Below are 18,441 nucleotides of genomic sequence, written 5' to 3'. Positions count from 1 at the left end.
TTAAAATGCCTGTCGAGCCATGATAGAGGGAGGTGGGAGTGTAGAAAAAAGAAATAAATTTGGCGTCTCTATCTATAAATAAATCTTGTCTCAGTGCTTCCATACCAGAAACTGCAGTTAAAACTAAACTTGATTTGCTGTGATAATAATAATGTCACAAGATACGCCTTGTATGATATCATGGGTCAAAACCCATGAATCCACAGAAACCTGTGACGCACTTACTTGTTCATCTGCAAATGTCCTGATCAATACAGTATCTTTTGCCATTTTCTTCCTAATCAGAGCTTGTTCTTTTTCATATTCCTTTTCATAGTCAGCGTATAAAGTGGGTGGGGCAACCGCAGCCACTCTGGGTTCTTGAACGTATGCAGTTACTTCAGTGTGATACATTGTTTCTTCCTGAGATTTTAGGTAGACCTCGTAATCAGCTAAAGGGAAAAAAATGGTTAAAATACCTAAAAATAATTCTAGCAAGGACCTGACACTTATTCCTTAACCACTGACATGCGCAATAGTTCCAGTTTCACAGTACTGTGTTCTAAGCAGAGCACTTCTGTGTGACGAGTTGGAGAGACTAATTCTACCCTCCCTTTATAACTAAGTAACAATTAGAGGTTTTAATGAATATTGTAACTCACCGGTTCCAAGTAATTTGTCAAATGGTTTTATAGTGTGTTTTATACTGAAATTTTATTATATGTTTATTGTTTTATATCGTAAACCGCCCAGAGTTCCTCCACTCGGAGGAGATGGGCGGTGACAAATTTTTAAACAAACAAATAACTAAATAAATTTATTGAGACTCATGTGTGAACTATGAAATCTCTTGGACTGTATCTGGCTACTAGAAGTGCATCTTGGAAATAATATGAGCTGACCAAGCATGACAGCGCTGTGCTCTTTTACTAAAAAAGAAAATAAGATAAACAGTCATTAGGTATGGTCAGCATCAAAGATTAAATCTACCTCTCTCTTTTTTTTGCTACTCATGTCCCACCTTTTCTTAGATGCATTCACATAATAGGATAAGCCACAAGGCTAAGCTAGCATGTACATACTCACCGGCTCCTCCCTGTGAACAGCACAGCTATTGCCCCCCCGCAACCCGGGTTGTTTACAGTTAGATACGTTATCCAAACAAAATGCAGACATTACTTCCAGCTGCACAGAAAGCACAACCTTGTTTTCCTATGGTTAATTTTGGCCAGAAGCATTCAGATGACAGCTTTAGTTACAAGCAAGCCACAGGTACTTTGGTAGTCATGTAAAATATGTAATCGCGTAGTGATGTTCCAGCTCCCATTTCCTCATTTGCATCTTTGTGGCTAGCTATGGATGTCTCTGGCTGCACAGAACATGCCTTTGCCAGATTCCACTATAGCTGATAAAATCTATTGTTTGTTTGTTTGTTTGTTTAAATGATTTATATCGCTACCAATCTCATGACAGTGATTCTGTTTATTACTCTTGGACCATATTTATGAAATGTATGGTCTTTTCTTCCAAGTTTATCCATTTGGCAAAACAGGTTGTTCGTAACTTCAGCTTTTAAAAAAAGGCAGTATTTGCCAAATCTCTTTTCCCTCATGATTGTTCAAAATCCAGTTTCACCAGTTCTTATTCACTTACCTTCTTCTAGTAAGGAAGCTGATGCAGAAACTTCCCCATGTTTGTTACGAGCAACAATAGTATATTCTCCGGCATCATCGGCAAAAGTCATAGAAATTTCAAGTCTGCATTCCCCAGTTTCTTTTTTATAAATTATTTTGTATCTTTAGGAAAACAAACAAACCCTCTAAGAACAAAGAATTATGAAGGCAGAAATTCCAAATCTATCATCTCTATTAAAAGCAAAGTCAAGAGTTTGAAGAAATGCAGGGCACAGTGTGGCCCCATTCTGTCTCAAGAGGAAGCCCCTGCTTCAAGAGACAGAACAACAGGGCACAAGTAAATGGAAGACACCGTCTCTGAACTGTTCAGCCAGATCTGCCAAAGTTTTGGCCTTCACATGAGGAGATGCCATTTGATGTTCTTCTTTAGTCTTGGGCCCAACAGCACTTTCAAGGCTGAAATGCTTCACAGTATGGATTCCTGTCCATACACTACCTCCACAAAGAATTCCTTTAAGAAGGAAGACCCTTTTCTTCCAAACACCATATATTCTGATGTGGAAGACTTGCAAATATATGATCTTTCTCTTGGAAATAATATGGCCACTGCACTTTGGGCCTGAGACAGTGAAGTTACATAATTGGGCAATCTGTGAATGAATTTTATCCTCCAGTTTCAAGTGCAATCACCCAGTAAGCAAATCATTAGGTGCTATACCATTGGGGCAGCATTATAAAGTAATTCAGCTGTTTTATTCACGGTGTTCTCATTAAATATATAGATACTGCATTTCACTATAAAATGCTTATTGTACCTGTAGCCTGTAGTGACAGGAAGCCCAGCTTTCTTCCAGTAAACGTGTGGCTTTGGGTTGCCCCCAACTTGGCACTCAAAAATGATACTTCCACCTTCAATTAACTTCTGTACAATAGGTTTTGTTATAAAGAATGGAGCTGCAGCTTCTCCAGGTACCTCTTCTGCTGCAGCAATTTCTGCCATTATTACATCTTTTGACTCTACATAGCTAGACGTATTATAAGAAAGGTGAAAAATCAGTAGTGAAAGTGAATGCAGTTACATTAGCAATCTTTACAAAACTAAATCCCCACAATTATTTTAAAAGTTACCGTTTTTCTTCTACGACTTCTTTTGCAGAAACGGCTTCTTTGGTCTCAAACTCCTCTGAGACTATTTCAGAACAAAAGAGCAACAAAACTGGCATCAAGATACTTTCCAAAATGGGTCACTAGCAGAGATACCTAACAAGATGCCACTGAGAATGGCAACAAATTAAAGGATTCAAGGGCACAACTCAGATGTAGTGATTAACTTTGAACCTTCTCCTTCTAGGAATAATTTTGAAAAGATCAGTCTCTCAGAAGGACCAAGAATGATAATTTTTTATCTAGATAATTCAAATTAGGATCAAATCAACAATCAGATCCTAGATTGTTAAGTATTTATAGTTAGAACATACCACTTTCCTAATTTTGATTCAATAGGAAATGGCATTTTGTACAAAATAAAAGCCTTCCTTCTCTTGTGAAACCCATTGTGTTTAATATAATCTGAATAAAGAAAGCTTTAATCACCAATCCTATAATGCATAATGTATTTTCCCTCACCAGTTTAAGCTACATTTTTTACTGCATTGCAGCTCTTGTAATCATCTTGTGAGAAGTTTCCATGTAAAACAAATATATAATTGGTTATCCTACCGTTTCATGTTCCATGAGCTAAAAGATTGGCTTTTTCAGCTGGATAACTATCTTTGTATTGAACTCAGTTACAATAATGGATGATGATTACCCCAAATCACTACTACTTTAAAATAGTTTAGTGAAATCAGTTTTTTTTTAAAAAATCAGCTGCTGCCTCTGTCTGATGTGATAGTTTCTCTATGGATTAGATTTATAGGATGAATGAGTTTGTCCTTGCAACAGGGTGCAATTGCTCTGTACTGTACTGAAAGAGATGTTCCCTTGAGGATGACCCATTTGAGATACTAAGAAGGATATAGACCACAATTATTGGACAAGCTGTATATTTCAGTAAAGCACAGGAATATATATTTGAAGAGAATAAAATATGAACAAAATGCCTATTTTTTTCTCTGTGGGTATAAATGCTGCCATCATGCACAGAACTTCAGGGTGAAAAATACTCTTTCTATCCACCCAGCAATAAAACCTTCCTGAGTTTCATGCCTGAGGGAGATTTAAAACCTCTAGTCCAAGACTCTGAACTGCCACCCAAAAATGCTTTGGGATTGACAGGCATAATAAAAATTATCACATGTGTGTTAGGACACAGAAGAGTGGACTCTTGTGACTGCTTTATTTAGAGACTTGAAAGGTTCAGTGGACCCAGTAACTACAGTGGGAAAATTATCCTGTTTGTTTCTACCCACTCAGCCCCTTACATAAGATTCTTTGAAATTATATTTACATAATAATATATTTAACAGACAGACCACCCAGAAAGTCTCACCCCCATTTCTTTCCATACTTGCCTTGTACAAGGAGGTAGCAGGAAGTGCTGACGCTTCCTGCCTCATTGGTAGCCGTGCAAGTAAATTTCCCACTGTCTTCTGCAAAAGCTTCTCGAATCACAAGGCGAGCAATTCCTGCCTCAAAGGTAATTTGAAAATCAATGGAACTTTCAATGTGGTAGTCCTCTCTGTACCAAGCAACAGTCGGGGCAGGATATGCAGAGATGTGGCACTCCAGGGTGACAGACTCTCCCTCCATAACAGTCACATTTTTCAGCATCTAGATAGCACAAGCAAGAAAGAACATTGTGGCACCTTAAACAAGTTTATTATAAGTTTGGGTTGGCCCCTTTCATTTCATAGATGCAGGGATACATGCAAGAAGGGGCATCTTGTGGTAGGAGTACAAGACTAACATCCCAACTATGAAGACAGAGGGAAATGAAATGCAGAAAGTAAGTGTGTGTGTGTGTGTGTGTGTGAGAGAGAGAGAGAGAGAGAGAAGGAGTGCATGCATGCACATAATATTCATATAATCTCTTTACTCATAATAAACATTTTAAAAACACAGGCAACTCTAAACCAATTCTTGTACCCTATGCAGGAATTCAACAGAAGTCATTTCACCTTTGAATACATCTGTCTGGACTGTACTACAGGCAGTGATGCTTTACAACAGTAGGTTACCTAGTACATTAGTAACCATGACAAATTCAAAGCCATACCCAGAACTCAAACAATGTTCCTCCTCAGTCTTTTAGATTTAAAAATGTCTTGGTGACCTTTTAGGTCACCTTTTGCACGCTCTTGTCTTTTGCTGGTGGTTTCACTTCATTCTATGCTGTTCCACCTTGTTTTAGATTTTATATCCCTTTTATTATGGCTATGCATTTCATGAGTTTAAATTTCACTTTGTTCAACTATTGTACAGTCAAGAAATGCTATAAACAAAGATGACCTGCCAGGATTTCAGTCTGCTCTTGTATCGGCCACTCCAAAGGCAATACTTTGTGAGTACTGCTGGAATTACTCATCTAAGGTGGACGTGACATACTTTACAATACAGTATATCAATAATATATGAGTCTCTTATGTAAGATTTACTTATAGATCATGGTGCTGTTCACTTAGTTATAGGCTTGTATCTTCCTTTGGTTTATTGTCATTGCCTTTTTTTAAATTGTTACCCAAAATTAAAGGCACTTTGAGAGTAGTAGATCCTCCTTCAATTAACGCTGCAAAAGTCTCTCCCTACAAATATTGCAAGATCAGCATAGTAATGGCAAATTCTCAAAACGTTCTATAATCAGTCTTGTTAAATTCATGCTGACCTACAATTTAAAACTTGAGATCCACTGAATCTTATAAGATAACAGCAACAACAACATGAATCTAATCTATTTAATGCAAAAAGTCAGGTTAATTTTGGTCCTACTGGTCACTTGCTTGAATTAGCCATCAGTACGGCCTGCACAGTCTCCACTGTTCCTTTTACCCATGGAAAAGATTCATGCATACATTCATCTATGCATCTGCTCTCTCTGTTGAACTGAATGGGGAAATTCCTGAATGCAGGTATTTCAGACTGCAAAGCATATAGAATTGATTTTACTCTTCTCTACTTTCAGTTTCTGTACACTGGATGGCACTAGAGCTGCACCATATTTTCAAAATGGAACAAAAAGGTTAATCAAAAGATAACAGTACAGCAAAGAAAGAGTAAATTAGTCGATCTATTAGCAGAACATTGATTACTTACTCTGACTATGGATGGGGGCATGGTGGGAACTTCTGTAGGTTCCGGAACCCTAGCAGCTTCAATCACCTAGGGAGATTCCACACAAAGTTAATTGGTGTCACACAACGTTTTGTTCAGCAGCAGCAGCATGCATGAGAATAGAAATAAGTCAATGCCCATCTCTTTGGGGTCTTTTCCATTGCTTGCTATCAGGAAATGGTCTTCAGAGATAGAAAGCAATGTCACTACAGATGGTACACAAAGGTCAGCAGGGAGAGAGGGAAACCTTTAAAAAGGGGGAAGGCTGGCAACAAAGGAAAGATGTAAGCACACATTATTCTGCATGAGAAGATTGGAAGGTGTTTAGTGACCAACCTGGGGCTCAGCTTCTGGCATTAATTCAACACGTTCACGTTCCTGCACCAGACCACCTGTCACTCTCACACCTATTTCTCTTTTCATTTCGGCATCATAACGCTTCTGATAGGTGTCGGCAGGTGTCTCTACGAAAGGGAACTGTGGAGAGATGACTTTCTCTGGCATCACTCTCGGTTCAGGAGACTTGGCAACAGGACGCCTCACAGGTTTGGTTATCTTTGGAACAGAAGTTGCTGATAACTCTTTTTCCAGAGTAGCTATAGCAGATCCTGCTATTGAAACCTAATCAACCCAAGATAAAAAAGAGTTACCACTGCTAGCTATACATGTGTGTGTGTGTGTAGCTATATGTATATATAAATACATGTAAAATGTAAATGTTATGGGAAACTACAGCTTCTTTCTTGCAGCTCTCTGGTTCTGACCTTTCAGAAACTACATATTATTTTCTTCTCATCAATTATCTACATTTTTACAATTTGATTTTTGGAATAAGAAATCATATTTTAATATGTCAATATTATTTACATTCAAAAATGTAAGATGACATTACTCATATTGCCAATCAGAATTCATAATTTGCTACTAAGTTGTAACTGATCTCATAAAGGTCTTTGTAAAGATAAATATTGCATGCAAGTAGGCTATTAATTAATTAGCACTTAAATTATATCTGGTATAACAGACAGAATATACTTGTATCTTGGTATAGTTTGTCTTTCTTTGAGAAAGAAAAAAGAAAAGAATATTTTGGATAATATTAAGCCAACTACCATAACATTATTTACATATATTTACATGTATTTGATTTTTTTAAAGTCATTCTCTATACAATGATGATGAAGTAACACAAATCTGTATTGGAAAAATGAATTAGGTGGGATCGTTAGATGATGAGACCTGTAAAGGAGGCAATTAAAATGTCAAATGGAAAAATGAGGGGGAAAAAGTGAGGTAAAGGAAAACCATGTAGTCTTGATGAATGCATACAATATAATTGGGATTATAGATGTATAGTATGTTAATTCCTATACAGATTTAGTATGCAGCATAACTAACTGAAAGACAGAACAAACACTTTCATTCTATGAATTATTTGATTAATTCAGGAAGTGAGCATTTGCAAATAATGTTCTACCTTCCAGAGAGAAAAGGAGTATGCCAGGCATTTTAGTTAGTATTATTTCCCTTCTTCCACCTTTTGCCTTGCTTTTCCAGACAAGATATTTTGAAACATGCTTGATTCATATAATTAGAGCACGTAAGATTATTCATTTTATTGGATGTATAGATAATTTTGCCCAGCAGGATAGTGGAATCTGATTTTCCTTCTCCTACAGTCCCCCAGCTCTGCTGTGGGGGGTCACCTTGATGCTTTAAAGGAGATTTGGAGGGACTGCCAGGGGGAATTGTTCTACCAATGGATGCCATTCTATTGGTGAACAGCATCATTATATTCCTTCTATAATAAATAATAGCATTTTCCCCCTTGTAATGCTTCAGTATTAGAAATTTTCTTCTCCCCCTTTCACTTAGCCTCATTCTGTTCTGGCTTATGTAGAGAAAGAAACTGAGTTAATGGTTTCTATTGACACCTCTATTTGCCTGACATACTCTTCCTTCTCTTCTTACCTCATAAGTATGATCTGGTTTAGGAACAGTAATTTTTGAAACCGTAAAATGAGGGCTTGCTGTACGGGGACGTATGTGTTCCACATGGATTGATTTTTCAAGCGATGTTTCTGCAGTCCTTTTAATCTAAATTAACCAATAAAATGGGCATTGAGAAGGTGGCGCCACTTGCCAAACAGGAAAAAAAAAATGAAAAGAAAAGAAAGAGGCTTGACAGCCATTGGAAATGGCTGCATGGTTAAATTTGAGCCTAACCTGGGTTGATATGTCCATTTCCATTTTCTCAGCAGCTGCAACATGTATTTCAGGAGGAACTCGAACCTCCTCAGTTTTCACCTCTTTGGTGACAATATGTGGTTCTGGTGGTACCTCTACATGTCTTGCTAAAGCATGCTCTTTATATCGATAGTCCAAAACTGCCTGCTCAGAATAAGCTTCTTCGGCATAATCTGGCTCTCTTGGTTCTCTAACGCGTGCTTGGTCAACTGCATGAACAACTGTGGCTACAGCTTCAGCCTTTTTGTCAACATCAATCTAAAGGCAACATTTGCAAAACATTGGTACATAGCTACATTAATGACAGAACAGCTAGCATAGAGGACATAACATTCAAAAGCCTTACATTTCCAGCCTTCTGTTAGCCAGATATTTTTCTTATTCCATATGCATGTAATTTCCAATTACAATTATACTGTATATAACATTTAATATCTCCATATGTTCTGGAGCTCTGTTCGTTGAGATCGTATTTAACATTTCTTAGCAATGTCCAAATACAGAGAAAGGAATACTGCACTGAATACAGCGCAGTTAATGCTTACTTGGGTACAGAATGTATATACAACATGTTGAACCATGTTATGGGAAGGGAAAGGGAGGGGAGGGGAAGGGAGGGGAGGGGAGGCAGTATTTTCAGAAAATCATATAGTACATACAGTAGCATGGTTGATGAAGACTTACAGACACACAAGCTTCTCAGAAATACACGAATAATTTTGCAACACACATTTCAAAAAGACTTTGAATATTTATTCTATTTGCAACAGATCTTCCAATGGATTTCAAAGACGTTGAAATCATGTCTTTGAATGTTTACTTTTTTATGATATTAATTTATATTGCTGTCCTAAACACATCTACCCAAAAATATATCTCATGGAATTTAAAGGGACTGAATTCCAAGGTAAGTGTGTTTAGACTACAGATTCAATCATATTCTGTTGCCTGAAGCATAATAAAGAAAAGAAACGCCCTTTTCTCAGTATTCTAATTACTCAATGTAAGAATCTGTAATTAATTTATGAGATACATATTTATTTTATTGTATTTATTTTTCAAATTTTGCCACCGCCCATCTCTAACAATATTAATTGTTACAGTAGAACTATGTCATAAGGTGTTACTATTTCTTTTGTTTTTATTCCTGCATATATTGTTTTATTTTTAGCTGGTAAGCAGCCCATAGTTTGGCTTTAAGATGGGTGGCTATACAAATGCTATAAATAAATAAATAAATAAATAAATAAATAAATAAATAAATAAATAAATTAAATAAATAAATAAATAAATAAATAAATAAAGGCACTAGGCTGAGTCAAAATTTTGCATAGTTTTGAATAAATTCTATTAGTAAATGTCATGTTTCGGTGAGTGCTATTCACCTGATCATGAACTAGATGGATTTGTTCTCTTTTGACAGCAACTTCTTCTCTAGTTCTTGATATTATATCTTGTTCCTTGCGTTTATCAACCTCAGTGATTTTCGGAACTATGGCAATTTTCTCAGTCTCCTCTCTTACCTGATTGTATTATAGCAAGAACATAAGTTTTAGGTTACACGATGTCTCAAACAAACAACGACGACAGCAAAATATCAGAAAGAAAGATATTCCCATTTATGGATAGAGAAAGGTTAACAAATTAAATGTTTTATGTGGTGTCCCCTGCAGAACATCCCAGCTCCTGAAGCGGATAAATACTGATGCTTGGTTATTAACTGACTGGGTAGTTACATGTTAAAAAACTGCAGGTTTAGTATATGAAGTTTTAAAGTCCAAAACACCATCACAGGAAAGCCGTGAACATACTACGGCACACCATATGGAAGAAAGGCCATTTCCCATTTCGCTTAATGAATGCAATCAAGAAAAAGATACGGAAGAGTTAGTACATTTCTTGGAGAATTATGGGGATGTCAGTGTGAGAATGGGAGATGAGAATGGCCATCCATTAATAATGGTTCTATTCACCTTTTCTTGGACAAAGTGGGCTTGCGGTTCTTGTTTGGTGGCAATTCTCTCTGTGGTTTTTACTACTGGTGCGGGCACTTTGGGTTTGTCAGCTGTAATTACTACCTTAGGTACAGAAGGTTTCACGTGCTTCACAACTTCTTTTCTTGTCTGATGTTTATAGTAAAAAGAGAGGCGAGATTATATATGTGGTGTTGCAAAAATGTTCATTTGGACAGCAAGGAAAAGCAGGCAGGAAGCAGTAAGGCACATGAACTTACAAAGAAGCAAAAATAATAAAAGAAATTCTATTCAGATTCTAAAATTACTGTATACAGTCTTTATGCAGCTCCATTTTAATCTATATGGTTTTATTATAGTTATTGCGCTGACTTACAATGCAGAAGGGGCAAGAGGACAATTTATGAATGAAGAGTAAGTAAATCACAGGCTCTTTTAAGCGGGATAGCTAGCCTTCACCTTCATTTTTGGAACAGAATGAGAATACAAGAACAATCTTTTAGGAAACCAGGGTTAGGGGAGAATTTTGTTTGGGCCAGATTTTCAAGTGAACAGATTTAGTTTGTACTTTCTGGATCAATATGCAGATTGAAAGGTAATTTATCTTCTGAGGTGAGTTGAGTTTTGCAAGGCATACATGAGGGAAAGTTCTATTTAAACAATCATGTATTATAGAAAATTGTCAATTAAACACATCTGCTGAGATAAATTGACTTGGATTCTCAGAATGAACTGGAAGTTGGCTGAAAGGGATTTATTTTTAAATGTATATGATTTGAGACAGACTGATTTCTAGACCTACACAAGAACATGATTTCTTATAATCACTTTTTCATGTATATCCATGTGGAACAAATTGTGGGGAAAAAAATCCAGAGATAGCAATGAAACCAGTGGGCCGTTTTAAAATGTGAGCAAAAACAGTTACTGACTTTCAGTGGATAAATTGAATACAGACAAGTTTTTTTCCTATTCTCCTTGATGTTTACAAGAACAGTCAGACTGAAAACCACCAATAATCATTCAGTGAAAAATATGAGTATATTAATAAGAAAAAAAGATATGTTCCATAAAATTTCTGGAAGAAAGGCACTGGATAATTTCTTAATTTTTTCCTTGTACTTTTTAACTCCAAAGGGTTCCTTTTGGGTGGCTGTATAAGTCTTTTAAATCAATCAATGGAATTTTAATCAGGATTAAATTGTTGATATGTTTTCATTAAAAGAAGAGAACTTTTATTAAAGGGAGCAAAGTTGCTGTTGCAGTGATATTGTTCACAAGGAAACAAAGGAAAATAAAAAGAAATGTGAAAATGAAATTTGCAACTCAGCGGGAAGAAAATTGTGCAAAATTTATGTTCACCTTTTCATGAGCGATGCGCACTTCTTCCCTTCTGGTAGATATTTCTTCTCTAGCTCTTGAAATCTGTTCTTGTTGCTTAAGTGTGTCAGGAGCAATTATTACCTTGGGCACAGGAACTTTCACTGGTTCTCTTCTTATCTAATGGTGTGATAGAAAAGTAAGGATTTCAGTTATCAGATTCTTCTCCCCCCAAACCCTCAAAACTAATTATATCATTTTTTCAATAATAGAGATGACCTTAAACAACACATGGCCACAGTTCTGCAAAGAACTAAGTATTAAAATAAATAAGTCTGCAAAACTCAATCCTGGATTATGGCCAACATGGACAATAGCGATTCTGGAATTGGAATGTTTATTTCATCTGGTTTCATGTCATTCAGGCATTTATACATCAGGATATTTTTTAAAATGTTGAACAAGCCATATTAAACTGGTTTGCGCCCAGAGCCATAATGAGTGGCTTCACAAAGCAAACTACATTACAAAATTCATGTTTTGTAGGTAACTATTTGTTTCTGTTGTGGGGCTATGTATTTTACTTTATATAGCTACAATCCCAAATGCATTAGAGACGTATCAGATACCTTAGCTGTCCGAAGTAGAATACCCTTCACAAAATACACTTTGTACTAAGTATTACTATTTGATAACTACAGTTTTGTTTTTGATTAGCAAGAGTAGCCTGAAAAAATTGTTCCACTGTGTCCTTATCTCATTTCAAAGCTCCAGAAAGCTGCCTGGCATAATCTAGCCCAGTTTTCTCTATCCCATACTCCTGGTAGCTGACGTGCAACATTTCATAGCATATTGAGCATGCTGGGTTTTCATGGTGTGGTGGGAATTACCCCATAATTTTTTTTAGAATAGACAGTGTTTCTTCAGGAGTCTCCCCAAATTGCTGAATATTTCCTTTTCTTTCTCAGTCACCCTAGTTTGGCTTCTGAGTTTGTTATTTAAGTAAGTGATGTCATAACATTTACCACCAGAGAAATAAAGTTTGGCCTGCATTTTCTTGAACAACCAGGTTTATTTAAACAAAGTGAACCCCCAAGAGTAACTGTTCCTAAGGAAACATTCTGCTGCTGTGCATGAAAAACAATTTTTCATGTGTACATGAAAAACAATTTTTGGAATACCCACAATTTCAAAAGCAGTTTTCCATACATAAAAGGAATAAGAAAACTACTGTTTAAGAGGTGCACAAACCTAGCTCTATAAATTCTGGCCTCTAAGATCAAAACTTCTCTTTATTAAATTAGCAAATTTAGTTTGCTTAGTAATTAGTCATATTTAATTTAGATACAGGATTTAGAGAGACTTCTGTGGACGTTAGAAATGACAAACCAAAACATTGGGGATGGAAGGGAAATGTCAAGCTAGAGGCAACTAAAATCAAATCAAATCAAATCTTTATTTCGATCATAGACCAGCCTAAAACTAGAAACATAATTTCTAAAGAGGAATTCTTCAAAGTCATAACAAGCAAGTCAAAGGAGAAATTGATGCATTTAATAGCACTAATGCATTTTGTAACTAAGAAAGAGGAAGGTTTTTGCACAAAAGTGATTTTCACCTTTTCATGAGTAATATGAATTTCTTCCTTTCTTGTAGGAATTTCTTCTCTAGCTCTTGAAATCAGTTCTTGTTCTTTAATTGTGTCAGTGGCGATTATTACTCTGGGCACAGGAACTTTCACTGGTTCTTTTCGTATCTAATTTTATGGTAGAAAAAAAGAGAGCATTAATCATTGAATCTAAGCAAACAACAACAGCAACAAGTTGCACATGAGAGAACAGTAAACAGCACATGGAAAGGTTTGGCCTAGGACTGAAATAAGGTTCAGTGTGTGAAATTCCATCCTACACTATGACTGGCCAGTAAAATTGCAAACTATAACTGAAATTGTAATATTCATTCCATTTCAATCCATGGTTTGTGGAACGAGCCACATAAATCTGGTTTGTAGGTAGGAGGCACAATGGGTAAATTCACAAGCAAACTACATTATGGACTCAAATGGCGTGCCTTTTTCTGCTGTGGCTCCTCCCCTCTGGAACATTATCCCCCCTCCTTCCCCCAGATGAAATTAGCCCCATCCCTGTTAACCTTTCTGAAGGCCCTGAAAACGTGGCTTTTCCAGCATCCCATGGGGAGTCTGCACAATGATTATATTGTGCTTAGATGATTGCTCTTCTTCCACAATCTTGCTTTTATTTATATAGTTAAGGGGTTTTTTTACACGTTCAGTAACATGGACAGCCATATGAATTTATTAAACAAACAAACAAACAAACAAACAAATAAGTATGTCCTCACATCCTTTCAGGATTCTAGATGCCTGCTCAGGATAATCTAATTCAGTTTTCTGAATCCTTATGGGCCAACAGAAATCCAACATTTCATGGCAATTCAGCATGCTGATTTTTCATAGCATTTGTTTGGGGGAGGGGGGCAGAATTCCCCCTTATTCATTGATAATAAAGTATATCATGGAAATGAAGCTTGCAAATGAAACTCAAGTAACTTTTTAAATGAGTAAATAGGTACTATTCACCTTTTCCTCAGTGATCTGTATTTGTTCTTGTTTTGTAGTAATTGCTTCTCTGGTCCTCAACATCATTTCTTGCTCTCTGGCTTTCTCAGTAGCAGTAGTAACTACTACGGCAGCTTCTTTTTTAACCTGATTTTTTCATGGCACAAACAAAGAAAAGCAAGCTATAACATTTAATTTAATCAACCATCCCTTTGTAAAATGCATGCAAAACATAATAGCAAATGTAGAGAAATAGAGTTGGTTAGTCTAAGCTCAGCAAGGGAAAAAAAATCAATGAACTTTCAGAAAACTTTTTGTCATGATGATAAATGCATTAGATGAATTAAGATGAACTCCATTTTTAATCAAGGTTATTTAACTGGTTCAGGGCCAGTTTTAAAACTGTTAGCCAATCCCTGACATTAACACTGGTGGATCTGTTGAACCTGCAAGCAGCGGCTTATTGGTTTTTCTGTATCATTAAGACATGCTCATCTGTACCATTTGCCAGTGTTTCGTTAACTTTCTGCAAATGCCTGCATCAGTAGTATGTAATGGAAAACAAGGGGAGAGTGTTATTCATTGTTACTTTGCTTTATATCTACCTGCTCCGGGACAGGCGGAATGTGTACTGCAGCCACGGCTGTCCTTTTGGCCATCTGCTCTACAGCACTTGGAAGAGGTTCTCTCTCTCTGGCCATGTCAACAGCCGCAACTACTGTAGCAACAGCTGTTGTTTTGTCGATGTCCTGCAGGACACAAATGACAGCTCATTGGGACACAGCGTAAGCAATATGAGCAATAGGTACAAACACAAGCAACTGCTTTATCATATTGTCCTATGTCAACATTATAGCACAGTCGCCTAAATCAGGGGTCGGCGTACCAAGGCCCAAGGACCAAATACCAGCCCGCTGCCTCTTTTTATATGGCCCCTGAGCTAAGTGTGGGCAGGTGGGTGGCAGACAGCCAGGCCCAAGCCTCAGTCAAGTTCCCGAGGGAGCAAGGGACAGAGTCATGGTGTACTGGACAATGGCAGTAGCCTATTGGCAGACTCCTTACTGGTGAGCCAGCGCTCTATAATGGCTACCATGTTCCTTGGCCTGCAGACCTGCCAGCCACACCCGTGGAGGCAGAGGAGGGGTAGGATCTGGCCCTTTACAACAAAAGATTTGCCAACCCCAGACCTAAATAACTGGGCAGGTAAAAAAAGTAACAGGGCGCCTACTTTCCTCAAAACAGACCCATTCATTCTGTGGCAAAACCACATTACTTTGAGCAAAAAGCCCTCTGCTTTGCACAGTACTTTCCTTTGAAGAGGTCTCACCTCGGTAGCTGCAGCGGCAGCAGCAGCACCAATTGCAAGGGTGGCATCTGCTGCAGCGGCTCCGCTGACAGCAATCCGTTCCTGCATGCCGTATCTCCCTTCCCATCGTTCTTCAGTCCTCATCTGGGTGGTGCTCATAGTTACTCTGGTGTCCTTCATTCTGGTCTCAGACGTAGCTACGTAGCCTTCCTGTTTCCAAGGAGGAAGAACATCGACCCCCATCGCTCCTGCTGCTGCTGCTGCTGCCACTTCTGTTTTCCGGACCAAGATTGGCGACCTCACAGGTCTGATGGGCGATGTAGAGACTGAGAGCCGCCCAACTCCAGCAGGAGACACCGATCTGTTAACAAAATAGAGCTGATATTGATGCCAGGGGAAGAACAGCCCACCAAAGGGATGGTGGAAAGATGGGCCACCAGAAAGTCCAATTCAGTCAAATTTTTCCCTTCTTCCCCGTGGTCATTTAGTTACAATTCCATACAGACTAAACTCTTTGCAGTACTAAGGACTGGCTTCTGAGTATTCTTGCAGCAGCCCCTTTCTTTTTCTTTTGTGTAATGTCTTTTTTACCTTCTGAGCCAAAGGACAGTTAGTCACCTGGCTCTACTGTGAGCTTTCCTGGCATATAAATGCTCTAAATTAATTACTAATAATTTTCAAAGAACGTTGATGTTGCCAATTGTTCCTCGTCTGTTCCCCTTCAGATATTCTGGACTCTAATTCCCATCAATCTTGACTGCTGGTTATACTGCAACTATATTGCAACTAATAGGAGTTATAATCCATCAGGTTGAGAAAGGCTGATTTAGAAGAACATTCTGAACAGATGTCCATTAGCAACAGAGGTCTGTTAGGAAATTAATAATATTTTGCTTTCTGCCTATTGCTCCTTTCTCTTCAGCCTACTGAGCTTGAGAACTCAGCCAGGCTTCAAAAAGGAGAGACCGTAAGTGAAAATTGTCACCAATTACAGAACTGTCCTACAGATGTCACTATTGTAAAACTATTGTAACTACAGCTACGGTATTGTAGGTCTTCATCTAGGACATCATAATGAGTGATTTCAAATCTCTGTTACAACAGATGGACATTCTATTCCTTTGAGATGCAGAGTTCAGAATACCTATATACCTACATTTTAAGGCAGAGTAGGGAATTACAAAATACATGGAATCTATTTTTGCTTCTCAACTATTCTGACCCTCCAAATGTCTTTCTTCCCAACTGAGATGGCAAATCAGCAGCTCAGACACCAGGGCTATAATACTGGCATACTGTCCTATTAAAACTCGAAAAAATAAAAAAATGAATTCCTATATACTGTACATAAAATATATCAGGGAAGAGAAAAGGCTAGAATCCCATGTAGGTGACATTTAGGGTGTGTTTTTTTACATGGAGGGATTAGTTTATAGCTGATGGTGACATAAATGATACTTTATAAATAATAATTTCATTAACAAAACACTCTGTGAATATTACAATCCTCCAGAAGGATGAAAAGGCATAACCATTTTGTATGTAGGAATGAAAAGGTGACAGAAGGCTATAATAAGGGTAAATAAAATGTGATTGTAACCTTAAAAATACTAATTTAAAACATCTGTTCCAATATGACTGCAAATAGAAATACACTGTGGCATTTACTTTGGATTAGTCTGTCTGCAAGTGAAATATAATATTTACACACTCAACCTAAAGACATTGCTAGGAATTATGGAGGTTCCAAGCAGCCTTATTTCAAATAAATATGAAGGATCAGGGAACATCCCAGAAAAAAAAATTAGTTGCCACTAGATGGCATCACTCAGTAATTGGCTTGGGATATGGTCAGTGAAAGAAGCCATTTGGTGACCCTACCTATCTGTATGTCAATTAAGGGTCTAACTGTGCTCATATGCCAACTCATAGTAGTGCTTCAGAGTTTTCAACGTTATTTTCAGGAACTGGACTAAAAACTTCCTCTACAAATGTCTTCACAGAGAGACAAATACTAAAGCATTTTAGTAGATGGTAGATGATGGAGTTATCTTTAAAATAAGGAGACTGGTCTTATTTTTGTCTTGTTTGTTTTTTTAATGCCAACACAAGTTTTGATTCTGCTTCAGCTACTAACACAACTGCATGGAGAAACTTCCCAGGACTCCCTTCAGAGCCTGAATACGGTTGTTCAGCTCATCCTGTCTATGGGAAAGCCACCACCCATTCCCCATCTGCAAGCTACAGGTATTTTCTCTTTGGTTGACAGGGAAGAAATCACCCCATGAAAGAAAAGACATGATATTTGATCCACAGTATATACACACAATTTTTTTCATATGATAACTCACAGGACTATATAAGAGCAGTGCTGGCCAGAAATATTTTGCTGCACCACTTAAAGAACAGGAAACTAAACCAGGAAAGGCAAAGTGCGATTCCCCAGATGTCCTTGAACTTTAATTCCCATCAGCTCCAGCATGCATAATTAACAATGAGGAATTCTGAGAACTTCAGGGCCACCCATTACCTTTCCCTGACCTGGGTCAAACCAGTATTTTACATGTGAGTGGTTTACCTGACTGGTGATGGTGTTGGAGCTCTAACATGTCGTACAGGAGATGGCGATTGTCTGATCGGGGATGGTGATTGCTGGCGTGCCATCTGTACTTTGGCTGCAATGATTGGTGGGGTTGGTGATTTAGAGGGAGGGTGAGGAAGCATTCGTGGGGGTGCCTTATGGGGCAGCTGCTGCCCGGTGGCACTTTCTATAATCATCTCGGCAGATGCAAGTGTTCTGGCATCAAAGTGGGCTTCAATCTTCTGCAATGAAAGATCAAGAATGCTCATGAAGATCTAGAGTTAAAGCCCCAGCCTTTGAAATTGTTGGTAACACAATCTGCCCAATTACCAACCTTTTCAGTTCGGGTTTGTCGTGTTGTTTGTGTAATCTGAGCAGTCGAAACAATTGTCTTTGTCTTTTTAGCGGGAACGGCTTCCTCGTCGCCTTAGAGAAAAGAGAATGGGACTTCTTCAATGGCAATAAATAAATTAGCCTTTTCATACAATTGTATTATTAAGCCAAGAATATAATGCAGAATAGCAAAGCTTAGGATAGTCTATTTAGAGCCAGTT

General features: G+C 37.7%; 1 protein-coding gene across 1 annotated transcript in view; it reads right to left on the bottom strand.

The window, feature by feature from the left end:
* The window catches only part of TTN (titin), a 286,118-nt gene that overhangs the window by 257,917 nt on the left and 9,760 nt on the right, over nt 1–18,441 (bottom strand). The window contains exons 5-21 of the mRNA XM_063305418.1: nt 18,222–18,313; nt 17,885–18,129; nt 15,328–15,667; nt 14,606–14,749; nt 14,022–14,147; nt 13,041–13,178; nt 11,465–11,602; nt 9,515–9,652; nt 8,109–8,387; nt 7,854–7,979; nt 6,219–6,503; nt 5,865–5,930; nt 4,127–4,385; nt 2,742–2,802; nt 2,429–2,638; nt 1,633–1,775; nt 226–431 (exon numbers count right to left, since the gene is read on the bottom strand). Of these exons, the coding sequence (XP_063161488.1) occupies nt 226–431; nt 1,633–1,775; nt 2,429–2,638; nt 2,742–2,802; nt 4,127–4,385; nt 5,865–5,930; nt 6,219–6,503; nt 7,854–7,979; nt 8,109–8,387; nt 9,515–9,652; nt 11,465–11,602; nt 13,041–13,178; nt 14,022–14,147; nt 14,606–14,749; nt 15,328–15,667; nt 17,885–18,129; nt 18,222–18,313 (2,996 nt within the window). The remainder of the gene's footprint in view (nt 1–225; nt 432–1,632; nt 1,776–2,428; nt 2,639–2,741; nt 2,803–4,126; nt 4,386–5,864; nt 5,931–6,218; nt 6,504–7,853; nt 7,980–8,108; nt 8,388–9,514; nt 9,653–11,464; nt 11,603–13,040; nt 13,179–14,021; nt 14,148–14,605; nt 14,750–15,327; nt 15,668–17,884; nt 18,130–18,221; nt 18,314–18,441) is intronic.

Source organism: Candoia aspera, chromosome 1 (genome assembly GCF_035149785.1).
Source record: "Candoia aspera isolate rCanAsp1 chromosome 1, rCanAsp1.hap2, whole genome shotgun sequence".
NCBI lineage: Eukaryota > Metazoa > Chordata > Lepidosauria > Squamata > Boidae > Candoia > Candoia aspera.
The sequence above is the reverse complement of the archived record's forward strand: the minus strand, read 5'-3'. Positions and strand labels throughout refer to the sequence as shown.